Here is a 13875-nt window from a genome sequence, read left to right as displayed (position 1 = left end):
TTTCGAGGCGGAGGTGTTTGCTGAGGTTAGCCAGCGCATGGGCATCCGGAAAACGAGAACGACACCTCTGCATCCACAAAGCGACGGGCTAGTGGAACGGTTTAATCGGACGCTAGCAGTGCAGCTGGCCATATTGGCCGACCGCCGACAAAAGGACTGGGACTTACACTTGCCCCTGGTGCTCTGGGCATATCGCGACAGCGGTGCAAGAGTCAACGAAATGCACACCGCAGCTCTGATGTTCGGGCGAGCTACGACGCCGGTGGACTTGGTGTTCGGGTTCAGCCTCGAAGCGGAGATTGGAGGTAAGCCAGGGCTGGAATACTACAAGCAGCTACGCGAGAGACTGAAAGGAGTACACGAGTTGGCCAGGCAGGCTATGAGTGAAGCTGGGATACGTCAAAGGCGAGCTTACGATACGCGCTGTCGTGGCCAGGAGTTCCAAACCGGCGATACAGTTTAAATTGCACATCGGTTCAATGATAATTTTCTCGCGAACCATTTATCACAGCAACTTGGCGCTAATATCATTGGAAAGCTTAGATTCCGCTCGTTCACATGATGTGTGATATCATGTATAGGTTTAGTTTAGTTGAACCTCATCTGCCAGGTATTTGACCTACCACGTTGACACTTCAGCGTGAAAAATACTCAAAGCATAGGCCTACCTGAAGCCGGGGGAATGCGCCTGAGATGGCTTTTGAAGTAGCATCGCAAATGAGAGAAAATTTAGAAAATTCCACAGACAGGGGGTGCTCTTAAACCCTCTCACCGTCTCTGAAAGCATAACCGTGGCTCAACAGGTAGATCTATAGGCTAAACTCATTTTTCAGGCATCTGACCGACCGGGTTGACACTTCAGCGTGAGAAATCGTGGGTGTGGCGTGTGAGTGTGTGAAACTAATCAAATGCGTGTGTCTCACGGCCAATGTGTGAGAGTTGGCAGCTATGCGTAACCAATCAAACCATTCTGAGACAACTTTGCAGTTTGTTACAATATAATTACTATAGGATGATAGCAAGTTATCCAATATAGATTGTGTAAATGTGCTGAACATTAGACTTGTTAACCTTTCCAATAGTGATGTGTACCCTTCCATATACAATTGTAAAATTATATACTGCATAGTTCATGTGCAACTTATCTCACACTTATAGACCCTTTCAACAAGGTAAACAAAAACAATGCTTGAACGTTCTATTTGGGCCCCAATCTACTTCCTCTGCATTAAGATAACATATGGAATGTTAAAAAGGAAGTCTTGTGGGGCCAACTATGATGCTGATAATGGAACTCTCTTGAAAGGGTCCATAATGAGAGTGATAAACAATGCAGTCACATGCAGTTTTCTATATGACATCCGCTCATCTTTTGGTACAGTCCAGTCCAGAGAACTAGATGTCGCTGTACACAATTGGAACGCCATTGTGGATCAATATTGCAATTGAAGTTAATGGCGAGAAGGAGCTCCGTTGAGCCAAAATGGCGTCTGGGCAACTATGTTAAACACTGACACAGGGGTTACCACGTTTGGTACATTCCAGGTGACTAGCGTACAAGATGGCAGCCCCGATGGACGATGAATTTGAAGATGCGCCTGATGTTGAGCCATTGGAGCCTACTTTAAAGAACATTATAGAACAGAAATCACTCAAATGGATTTTTGTTGGTGGAAAAGGCGGCGTGGGCAAAACGACGTGCAGGTGCGTTTGTCAGCAAATGTTTCTAACCTAATGGTGTGTTGTCACGTCACCTCAAGCTAGCAAGCTAGCTAGCCTCATTCATGTTGCTGTTAGCTATTAATGCGTTAGCATAACATGATTTCAGGATTACTGTTTGAGTTGCAAACGTTGCGACAGGTTTTGGAACTCCTAAAAGGAATATTTATCACGCGTTTAAATAATATAAGAAATCCGGCGTTATGTGATAATATCAATAGTAAATAACTCCCTGGGTTCAATGACCGGTGAACGAAGATGCTTCTATCACCAGCAAGTTAATGCTAACATAGAAGACACACCAACAACAAGAAATATTGAACGGCATAGAAGTTAGTTATATGAAGGTAAATGTGAAGTTCCACCGCGTCAACTTGCCAGGCACACGATAGAAACGCTTAACAATACTGTGAGTATGCTGTCGCACATTTTAACTGTCCCTTAAGGTGTGTTAACCCTAAAAAGTCTGGTGGTAGGAAAACGCTAACGTTACCAGTCGAAATCTGCATCAGTTTAGCCGGCTTGTTAGCAGGCTAGTAGCGACTATTTTAGTGTGAGCAGGCCTCGCTTGCTGTAGCTGCTACTGACTCATCAAGTGGCTTATTGGTTAAACGAGTTTTCAGCGAGAGCAATCTGTCTACACAGGACATTAGTATATATACTCTAGGACATACCATCTGTCTACAAGGACATACCATCAAGAGAATCTTCAATCACACGTAATTAACTGAATAGAGAACTGTAATTTCTTCCCTGTCATGATGTAAACGTCCCTCGTCCTCATTATTATTCCGATGATTTCGAGGTTTTCTCCTCCTTTATGTTGGCATGCAAATTAAATGATGATCATTATAAAACAATGAGGCGTTTTCTCACGTTGTGCAGCTGTAGCCTGGCGGTCCAGTTGGCATCGGTAAGGGAGAGCGTGCTCATTATCTCCACGGATCCTGCTCACAACATATCTGATGCGTTCGACCAGAAGTTCTCCAAGGTGCCCACCAAGGTCAAAGGTTATGACAACCTGTTCGCTATGGTAAGTTCAGTAATGTTCGTCATATATGCTGCGTATTTTACTCTAACTGTACCTCCTCACTACTGTGTAATATACAGGCTAAGTGGTCTGTCCAACGCCTGCATTTGACCCATCCATGGTTAGTGAAAACACACACACACACTAGGAGCAATGAACAGTGAATACACACAAACGCCCAGGGGTGCGTTTCCAGAGAGGGAGGGAGAGAGAGAGAGAGAGAGAGAGAGAGAGACCCAACACCCTTCAGTCCAGAGAGACGCAGACAGAGAGAGAGACAGACAGATAGTCCCAACACCCTTCAGTCCAGAGAGAGAGAGAGAGTCCCAACACCCTTCAGTCCAGAGAGACGCAGAACACAGACAGAGAGACGCAGACAGACAGACAGTCAGTCCCAACACCCTTCAGTCCAGAGAGACGCAGAACGCAGACAGAGAGACTCAGACAGAGAGAGAGAGAGAGAGACGGAGACAGAGAGAGAAAGAAGTGAGGTTTGGGGTCCACTCAGTATGCACAACTACCTGAAATGGGACAAGCATCCAACATCCAACAGCACTTCTTTCTTCACTGTGAAACATATGAAAATGTAAGACGGACATTCTTCCCCATATTCCAAATTGGTATCCCACACTTTCAAGATTGTGACAACAATGAAAAAATGGCCACACACACACACTCATAATCATCCTATTATTACTCTGGTTCTTTACTGCTCTTAATTCTAAATATTTTATGTCCACCCCACACTGATGCATCCCTCTCCTCTTAATGTATTTTTTTTGTTTTTCTTTTATGGTCTTATGTTATTGTGTGTTATGTTGTATGTAACACTAGCTTTGGCAACACTGTTCCCATACAGTCATGCTAATGAAGCAACTTTGAATTGAGAAACTCCTCAGCATGTGTGATTAGTGCGTGCCTCCACGTGCTGATGTGTTAACTGTATTTATGAGTGATGAGCCTTGTGTGGGATCATTGTGGCATTAATATCTCCCATGACTCTGTCTGAGTGGTCAGTCCTCCTCTTTCTTCTCCTCCTCCTCCACCACTTTGTTTATCCGGAGCTGAGCTGTAGAATTGATTAACACGGTGATGAGAATTTGGACTTGTCGTGGTGTGGTGTGAGTTAGGGTCTGCAGTGGATGTGTTGGATGTTTATATTTGTGTGTTTATTCAGTCTGCCATCTACAGTGTTTTATGTGTGTGTGTAACTTGTAAAAAAAACTAAAAATAATATATATCAACTTAATCACTCTCTCTCTTTCTCCCCTTTCTCCCCCTCTGGTTACCTCTGTCAGGAGATTGACCCGAGCCTTGGTGTGGCCGAACTGCCTGACGAGTTCTTTGAGGAGGAGAACATGCTCAGCATGGGCAAGAAGATGATGCAGGAGGCCATGAGCGCCTTCCCCGGCATCGACGAGGCCATGAGCTACGCCGAGGTTATGAGGTCAGGAGGAGACCCCCCACCCACACATACATATGTGTCTGTGTGTGTGTGTGTGTGTATATATATATATATATATATATATATATATATATATATATATATATATATATATATATATATATATATATATATATATATATAAGCAAGGTGGTTCAGTAAAGTAGGCCTATTGTGTAGGCTAATACTGTATATTGTTGAAGTAGGTCTAATCTTTTATTTTTTTTAGCTAGGTGGTCCGTGCGTTTCTTTTTTATTGGTTAAGTGGTCCTTCGTCTGAAAAAGTTTGAGAAACACAGCTGTAGATCAACAACCAGACAGCGTCTAGAAAGAAAGGTGAGGATGAGAGGTTTGCCTCAGTGTAGTTTCTATTGTGGCCTCTAGGGGGCAGTGGTCAGCCACAGAGAGCTCTTATGGTGATTCATGAGCTCTTGTGTGGTGGTTCTTCCTCCACAGTGCCAGCTCAGCGTTACCCCTCGAGGGCAGTTTCTTGTACGTGGATTAAACTGAGTCCTGCACTAATACATCTTCTGTGGAGATCTCCGTTAGAGAAAAAAAAAAAAGCTTTTAGTCCAGGACAAGGCTTTGGGGAAACTGGGGAAACTGACCCTTAGTGTCAGTGAGTGAGTTTAGAGCTGAAGTCAGTTCTGTCTGTGACCCGTGAGCCAGGTTTCACAGAGCGCTGGGATGCCATAGCGTCGTCGTTCAGCCCCAAGGAGTGGCGTTTGTCTGGCGATCGCCGTTGCTGCTCTGACACACTGGCCAATTAGCACTCTCCTGACACGGACATGGAGTGGCAGGGTTCCGGGCACCGATCGGACTGGGTGGCAGTTACAGGCACTGGCCGGTGACTCTGTGTTTCCCTCTAAAAGGCCTGCTCACTCCTATACTAGAGTTTATTAATATAATTAACGGCCCTAGTGCTGAACAACATTGTTATGCTGCCTGCTGGGCCACACTGCAGCTGCTCCAGCACCAGTCAGCAGAAGTGTGTGTGTGTCTTCGTGTGTCTGTGTCTGTGTGTGTGTGTGTCTGTGTGCGTGTCTGTCTGTCTGTGTGTGTGTGTGTGTGTGTGTGTGTGTGTGTGACTTGGGACTCTAGGCTAGGTGAAGGGCACGTCTATGTGACTGTTCCCAAACGTGGCGGTATCATGGATGGGCCCACACACACCCATCCCGGGAGCATTAGCCTGAGGAGCAGACCTGGTGGAAGGATGTGAACACCAGGCCCCTCCTGTCCTGGTCTTCAGTCTGCCATCTACAGCGTTTTATGTGTGTGTGTGTGCGTGCGTGTGTGTGTAACTGTTCCCAAACGTGGCGGTATCATGGATGGGCCCACACCAGGCGCTCCTGTCCTGATGGATTGTTTTACACTGCGCTAAACTGAGCCACACAGACCGGTGTTTCCCATACGATGACTAATCTGTGGCGGGGCCGCCACGAAATCAAACTGGCCTCCACACAACAATAATGTTCTATGTTGTACTATTTAAATTGGATAAAAAGATCCTATCATTGAGCTGCGCTTTTTACACACGCAGCCTTTCCTTGCACCCAATCCAATCCTTGAATCCAATTCTGTGGGAAACAGCCATTTCTAAGTTGACCCCTCCCTCCCCTCAGGTTAGCTAGCACCACGACGTACCAGCTGGCTAATGTTGCATTGACAAATCATACAGAAATGTCACATAACATTACGTAAGATCAAACTAATACAGAATCTTACAATAGTATGTGCAGGTAAAACATTTGTGTACACATACATACACACACTAACATGAGCTACACAGACGTTTCGAAGTTAACCCCTCCTTCCCCTCAGGCTAGTGAAGGGGATGAATTTCTCCGTGGTGGTCTTTGACACGGCCCCCACAGGCCACACGCTGCGACTCCTGAACTTCCCCACCATCGTGGAGAGGGGGCTGGGCCGCCTCATGCAGATCAAGAACCAGATCAGCCCATTCATCTCCCAGGTAACCAAATCAGTAATCAAATTCACCACAAAGGTAACCGCTGCCCAGTTGCCTGCTGGGATATGGGGTTTCTTTGTCTCTTTCTGTGTTGCTTTCTAGCAGTAGTAGTCATCAGTAGTCAGTAGTCCATAGTTCATCTTTATGGATACTTCTGTAGATGTCTGCTTTATGTACAGTAATTCCCTGTCTATTTGCTGCAATGTGAATACACTGCATGCCAGCAGGAGGGTTTACACGGAATAGAAATTACACATATAAACACCTTTTTTTGGAATAAAACTGTCGATCCGATCTGAGCTTTAATCGTAATGAAAGGTGGTGTATTCTGTTACTATTCCGATTGAACAGCCATGTATATGGCCAATCGGTCTGCCTGCTGAGCACCTGATCGGAATAGAACATACCCCATGTAAACAGACGGATCACACATTTTTCAATCAGAATAGTTGAATCGGAATGACAAAAAATGTCCATGTAAACCCACCTAATGTTTCATGCGTGTGCAATGTGTGTTCTCTGCACCCGAGTGTTAACCGCAGTGCCCAACAGCCCAAAGAATCAGATTGTGCTTTAATCTGAGAAAAGAATGAACAAAATCAATGCAAATGTCATTTGCAAAGTCGATGTATAAACATTGATTAATAGACAGGAAATGGAAATATCTCTACTATCTACCTACTCTATATGTCTTGTCTACCAATTGTGTTCTTCTCCCCTTAGATATGTAAGATGCTGGGCTTGGGTGATATGAGTGTCTTTTCTCCCTCTCTCTAGATGTGCAATATGCTGGGCTTGGGTGATATGAATGCAGACCAACTGGCCTCTAAGCTAGAGGAGACCCTACCTGTCATTCGCTCCGTTAGTGAGCAGTTTAAAGACCCGGTAAGCGAGCGTGTGTGTTTGTGTACATGCTACAGTGAGTGTGTGTACAAGCTAAGTCTGAAAACTTAGTGAATGTGTGTTTTTGGGGATAGGTTTGTCTTCATGTACATTCTTTGTTGTGTTAATTTATTCATTTATTTTTTAATGTTATCTTCAAGTTGAATGTGCTCTAACCTGTGTGTGTGTGTGTGTGTGTGTGTGTGTGTGTGTGTGTGTGTGGCCTCACAGGAGCAGACGACGTTCATCTGTGTGTGTATCGCGGAGTTCCTGTCCCTGTACGAGACGGAGCGTCTGATCCAGGAGCTGGCCAAGTGCCGCATCGACACCCACAACATCATTGTCAACCAGCTGGTGTTCCCTGACGGGGATCGACCCTGCAAGATGTGTGAGGCGCGACACAAGATCCAGTCCAAGTACCTGGACCAGGTGAGCGTGTGTGTGTGTGTATATATATATATATATATATATATATATATATATATATATATATATATTACACACTGCTCAAAAAAATGAAGGGAACACTTCAATCATACACTGGATCAGTACTCTGACACTGTTTGGCTCTGAGCACAAGTAAAACTTTTGAGGCGAGTGTTTTATTTTGCAAGAACTGTCAGACATTCTGTGAATGTAGTTTGAGAATGGAGAAAAGGGTGGAAGGTTTTAAAAAAATGTGTTTTAACAATTGTGGAAAACTGTAAGTGTTCCCTTAATTTGTTTGAGCAGTATATGTTCAAGGGCATGTTCGTAGGCTTTGTGTTCAGGGTTTTCAAAATGGCAGGTCTGGGGGGAAAAAAAAGAGCCTCAAAACCAGAGTCCCCTATAGAATGTGGAGGTGCACTTTTGCACTTTCTGGTTCCTAAGAAAAAAATCCTATGAGAGAAATGGGGTTCGGGAGATCATACAAATAACACTCTCTACAATAGTAAATTAACTGCTTGAGAGAAGCCCCACATTCATTCCCTTTTAATAAAAAGCGGCATGTTGTCTCCGTGTGGACCTTAAACCTGTTACATCTTTAAAATATGCCTCTGCCAACACTAAAACACGCCGGACTACAAAGCGTTCCCTAGCAAAGTCCTTTTAGGCAAGTCCCTCCACTCGGCGGCCATATTGCAACACTTTTTGGGCACTTATCGGGCATCTATTTTGGCAGAAGCGCAAGGCTTCACGACACCTACCTTGCTCCAGCGTCGAGATCACGACACATGATTGGCACAGTATCTTTACATCACACCACATGATTGGCTCAATGTATTCATTCACCTGTTGACGTTTTGCCGCGGAAGGGGTGGGATGTATGTAGACAACGGCCATATTGACGTTACAAACTAGCCCCATGCATTTCTATGGAGGATTTTTTGAATGGCGTGTCTCATTAGAAAGTCTCTGGCTAAATGTGTCACACGACGAGCTGTAGCTGGCTATAGTTAGCTTTACTGATTGAGGATCATGTGTTGTGAACTCGCCGCTGGAGCAAGGTTGGTGTCGTGAAGCCTCGCACACGCGCATTTCTGCCGAATAGGATGCCCGATGAGTGCCCAAAAATCATTGCAATATGGCTGCCGAGTGGAGGGTCTTGCCCAAAAGGACTTTGGTATAGTTAGCTTTACTGATTAACGACCATATGTGTTCTCAGGACAATCATGCAGTTAACTTAAGTTATGTGATCACCACTATCTGTTGGAAATTGTAAATCAGATGTTTTAGGCAATATGTCTGTAACATCAAGTTACATGAGAAGAATTTACAGAAGTTACAGAAGTCGAACAGAACACCGATGCAAAGCGGAGTTGATATGGCAAGCCAGTTTAACGTGACAGACTGAAGCAGCGGAGTTGATATGGCAAGCCAGTTTAACGTGACAGACTGAAGCAGCGGAGTTGATATGGCAAGCCAGTTTAACGTGACAGACTGAAGCAGCGGAGTTGATATGGCAAGCCAGTTTAACGTGACAGACTGAAGTAACAGAGTTGATGTGGCAAGCCAGTACCTTAATTCCATAATAATTCCATAATTCAGCTGCCAATACAAACATATACTTGCAATTGGCGCTTGCTAATTTGGAGCATGGGAAGTTTCTTGAATTTCCCCTGGGGATCAATAAAGTATCTATCTATCTACCTATCTAGAGGGGAGTGAGTAAAGAGTAATCTCTTTGGATGTCATGGCTACATTTCAACTGTGCCGCTTGCTGCGCCAGGCAAGCGGCATGCTGTAGTGCGCTTTATGCTTGCCTATTTTGTCAGTAACCTCTTTAGTTTTAGGAGAAAAGACAATTGGTGTGGTGCAAGACTGAATTGTAGATATATTTTAACGTGCCAAACTGAATGCCTAGGTTTTATACTGCTACTACTACTATTTTTGTTTATTTAAATACTACTGGGCTGTTGTGACAACTAAATTTCCCAGCTGTGGGATCAATAAAGTCTTATCTTATCTTTGCTAAATTTGCTACGAATTTCCCCCTTACATTTAATAATTTAGCATTAAACGCTTTTTTGTTTTTGTTTTATCAAAAGCGACTTGCACATGTCCATTGTATTATGAGGGCCGGGAGCAACTCGGGGTTAAGCGCCTTGCTCAAGGGCACAACGGTGGAAGCCGTTTTGTCAGTCAGATCTTGAATCTTTGTTTAATTCTCTCTCTCTCTCTCTCTCTCTCTCTCTCTCTCTCTCTCTCTCTCTCTCTCTCTCTCTCTCTCTCTCTCTCTCTCTCTCTCTCTCTCTCTCTCTCTCTCTCTCTCTCTCTCTCTCTCTCTCTCTATCTCAGATGGAGGACCTGTATGAGGATTTCCACATAGTTAAACTGCCTCTTTTACCCCACGAGGTGCGTGGGGCAGACAAAGTCAACACCTTCTCCAAGCAACTCTTGGATCCCTACAACCCTCCTAAAAAGTGACCCCTCCCTTCTCTCCCTGGCTCTTCACTGACCGCCACGACCCGCCCACCCTCACCACACCTTCAGTGACCTCTGACCTCCGACCCTTGACCCCGTGGCCCCTCTGCTCTCGGTCCAACAGACAGCAAGCCCAGCTCAGCCCAGCCCACTCCAGCTCAGCCAATCCCAGCGCAGCGCAGTCCAGCTCAACCAATCGCAGCGCAGCAGCACTAGCCCTGAGGAGCTCAAGTCTGCTCCACACTACACCACACCACACGACCAGACACAACACAACTCGACTCAAAGATTTTATCTCTGATCTCATCTCTCTCATCACCACGACTACGCACCAGAGACGTCCTTCTACTACGATCACCACAGGACTACTCTTTATTCTCTCTCTCTTTGTGTTTTTGTCCATGGGAAGACTTGGAAGAGTTTGTCATGTGCATATATCTTTAATGTCAAGGAAAAAAAAAAAGAACCAGTAGACTAATTTTGTGTAAAAGGCTTGCTTTTGATTTATTGAATGATTATTTGTTTTTGTTTTTGGCTCTTGTCTTAGCCCACTGGTTGTGCCTGTTTAGGTGAGGTCAGGTAGAATGTATCTCAAAAACAGTTACATGCTCAACCCTGCGATGGATACTTGTTTTTAACCTTCAACCAATAGCAGGAGGCCAGGGAGATGACAGGCAGGTGATGGGGGTGTTGTGGGTGTTGTGATTGGTGTTTTTTTTCATAGGAGGCCTGAAGACCATTTGGCTTGCAGTGATGTGGAGTAGCAGGGTTCATTAGCGCACACACACACACACCTGAACTCTTCAGATTCCGGTTAATGGTCACTCTTCCCTGTTGTGTGGCCATGACTACGACCATGATCTTCACCCCCATTAAACCATAAACCCTCTCTGTTCCTGTGTCAGTCTCACAGCCCCAGAGCTGTGGTGCTTCACTGGCGCTTGGGCCCATGTGGACTCTGGCCCTGGCCTCTTAGCATGCCCCTTAAGCTTGAAGATAAGTGCCCCTTATTAATGCTGTTTGGAGTTTTACTATGTGATTCATAATATATTGTGTAATCATATTTAATAATAATCATCATAATAATAAATTAAGTAATTAGGTGAAAATGGCTGATGAAATCTGGCTCACTTCATGGCTCCTGTCATGTCTGAGGTGGTGTACCTGCTGTTGCCTACTCTGGTCGTTCTAACCCACGTGTTGATTTCAGAAAAGTGAATGTCGTTTGGTCTTTAATGAGGTTAGCGTGAGTGAATGAGTCTGTCTGTCTGTCCTGATATGAACAGTGCAGGAGTGCATGAGGAAGACCAAATCAAATCAAATCAATAAATAAATCTGATCAGAAATAATGATAGGAAGTTTTATTTATGTAGCGCCTTTCTCAAACTCAAGGTCACTTCACAAAGTTAACGCAAGCAGAGCACACACAGGACCCATACGCGTGAGATGGCTGTAGCTACACCTCTAAAACATAGAGAGCATGAATGGCAGACTCCCATTATGACATCACCGCTCTGACTGTCATCACCGAGTGGGTGGGGGTGTGTACGTGGGAGTCTGACTGAGCTCTCTTGACTCCTGCTCGGTTTATGGGCTCGGGGTTGGGGAGAGCCGCACTGAAACCCGTACATCTGTGGGGCGCTTTGCCCACCTGGACTCATCTTCATCACCATCCTCATCATCATCATCGGTTAGACCAGTGGTTTTCAAACTTTTTTGTCATTCCCACTTTGGATTTTCAAGCCCTACCTGATTTCGGACTTTGGTTCCATGTTACATTTCCTATCTCGATCCGCTGGATAAAGATATTTTAATTCATATGTCGGTCTGTTTATGACACTTATGTTTGTGTGCGGCTGTTTTGTTTTGAATTTATTATCTTCCTTGTCAAAAGAGATAAAAAAAATAGTTTGTTCCTCACGCCCCACCTGTCATGTCTGTCTCTATTCCCCGCTAGTGGGGCCTGCTCCACACTTTGAGAACCACTGGGTTAGACAGTGTATGTTTGCAAGTTTTTTTTTTTGTCTGTCTCTAATCAACTTGTCCGAGGGTGTAGGATTTTGGAGCAGACCAAACCCATAGTCACCTCTTGCACACTGGCCGTCACTATTTAAAACAACATCTAGAAGATTCTGTGGTTACTTTTCTGACTGAGGTTGTTATAGACCTGCGTGTTTGGTGAACTGGTGTCGATACATGACAACACAACCTGTAAAAGTCATCTCTCTCTCTCTCTTCTCTATATTTCTCTCCAAAACAGTTCTGTTTTAAATACCATCTCTCTCTCTTCTCTATATTTCTCTCCAAAACAGTTCTGTTTTAAATACCATCTCTCTCTCTTCTCTATATTTCTCTCAGTTCTGTTTTAAATACCATCTCTCTCTCTTCTCTATATTTCTCTCAGTTCTGTTTTAAATGCCTTTGCTGTTTAGTTTTTCTTCTTTTCTCCTTTTTTAGAGGTGATCATGTTATGGGGAATCAGACCATAAATGTATAAAAAATAAAATAAATCACTATTGCATCGATGGTTGACTACTTAACATTGTGTAGTTAATTTGTTTAATGTAGCCTATTTACTTATTCAATAGTTGACTAAACCAGGAACAAAAAAAAAACCGAGTAGGCTAAAGTTTAGCCTAGTCCATCTAGCTAGCCTAGTCTTATTGTAAACAGGTGATGTAAGAATCACACTTTTCACGCTAAACAAATCTCTTAATTGGCGCTTTCGTTGTTAAACTGTTGCAAAACAGCGCGGTTACTCTTAACAGGGTTCCCATAGAGCTGCTGCGCTTCCGCAAGCTGACACAGGCACGGTCGGAGACGGAGTCGTGCCTCCCGTTCAGCGCGCGCAGAGAGATATTATGCAAGGTGACAGGGTCAGCGGAGCACAGCTTTCATCTGTGGTCCTCAACCTGGACAAACAAGGCTCCCTGCGGGGCCCAGGACGGACGGCAGGCCGGCCGAGAGAGTGGCTTATCACGGCCAGGGTCAGGCCAAGCCACGGTGCCCGAGGGGCTGAAGGCAGGGAAGTAAGCGCTATTGCACAAGTTTGATTTGGTACTTGGCGTTTTCTCTTTTGGATGAAGAGAGAAATGTAGGCTTTACAGTCAAGTAGTCCATGTTTCCCCGTTTACTCTCTCTTCCATTACCGTGGTGCCTGACACAACTAGCCTACACACACACTCTCTCTCTCTTAACCCAGGCTGCCTACTGTACCCGACCGCACCGCGCAGGGCTGTCGGTCGTGATCCATCAGCGATCTGAAGCGCACTGTTGCGCGTCCGCCTCGAGCAGCGGGACGCGCCGCTAACGAGGTCCTTCGCATACCCTGACTCTCCCCGCGGCGCACCCAGACCCCCTTCTCTCTCGGCGAGCAGCTCCTAGCACAGAGCGACCAGTCCGGTTCAGCGGAGGCAAACGGACGCGGGTCAGCTATCAAACACTGCTACAGATAGACATCACATGCGCGAGTAGCGCGGCCTGGGACGCACCTCTTCCGAACTGTATAGTGCAAATTAACAACCAGTCACGTTTTAGAATAAGGCACAGTGTTTTTTGCTTGTTTGCTTGTTCGAATCTATACTACAATAAAATAGGCAAACCACTGTTAAAGCCAAATATAGCATACAGGCCTATGCTCATTCTGACTGAGACGTGTGAGTCCTCAGCAAATACTAATGTGTCAGGATGAGAGGGAGGGAGGGAGGGAGAGAGAGGGAGAGGGAGGGAGGGAGGGAGGGAGAGAGAGAGAGAGAGAGAACACCAGGCTTTTGGAAAAAAAGATGCCCCCTCAGATATCCCTCCTTTTCCTCCTCACCAGCGCCTCTACCTTGTGAGAGCGGCACTGCTACCATGAAGTTCGGTTAGGAGGTTAATTGGAAGATTGGTCAGTCTGGAACAGGACTCTCGTCTACTTAAATCTTTTTC

At 45.1% G+C, this 13875-nt stretch overlaps 1 protein-coding gene across 1 annotated transcript; it reads left to right on the top strand.

Annotated features, from left to right (window-relative positions):
* The first annotated feature begins 1368 nt into the window (after nt 1-1368).
* Nucleotides 1369-11059, top strand: get3 (guided entry of tail-anchored proteins factor 3, ATPase). Its single transcript, XM_048248009.1, has 7 exons — nt 1369-1704; nt 2605-2752; nt 4048-4196; nt 6015-6165; nt 6940-7047; nt 7276-7473; nt 9823-11059. Exons 1-7 carry the CDS (start codon nt 1562-1564, stop codon nt 9949-9951), a joined length of 1026 nt encoding a protein of 341 aa, XP_048103966.1. The 5' UTR covers nt 1369-1561; the 3' UTR covers nt 9952-11059.
* Nucleotides 11060-13875: the final 2816 nt, after the last annotated feature.

Source organism: Alosa alosa, chromosome 7 (assembly GCF_017589495.1).
Source record: "Alosa alosa isolate M-15738 ecotype Scorff River chromosome 7, AALO_Geno_1.1, whole genome shotgun sequence".
Taxonomy (NCBI): domain Eukaryota; kingdom Metazoa; phylum Chordata; class Actinopteri; order Clupeiformes; family Clupeidae; genus Alosa; species Alosa alosa.
The sequence above is the reverse complement of the archived record's forward strand: the minus strand, read 5'-3'. Positions and strand labels throughout refer to the sequence as shown.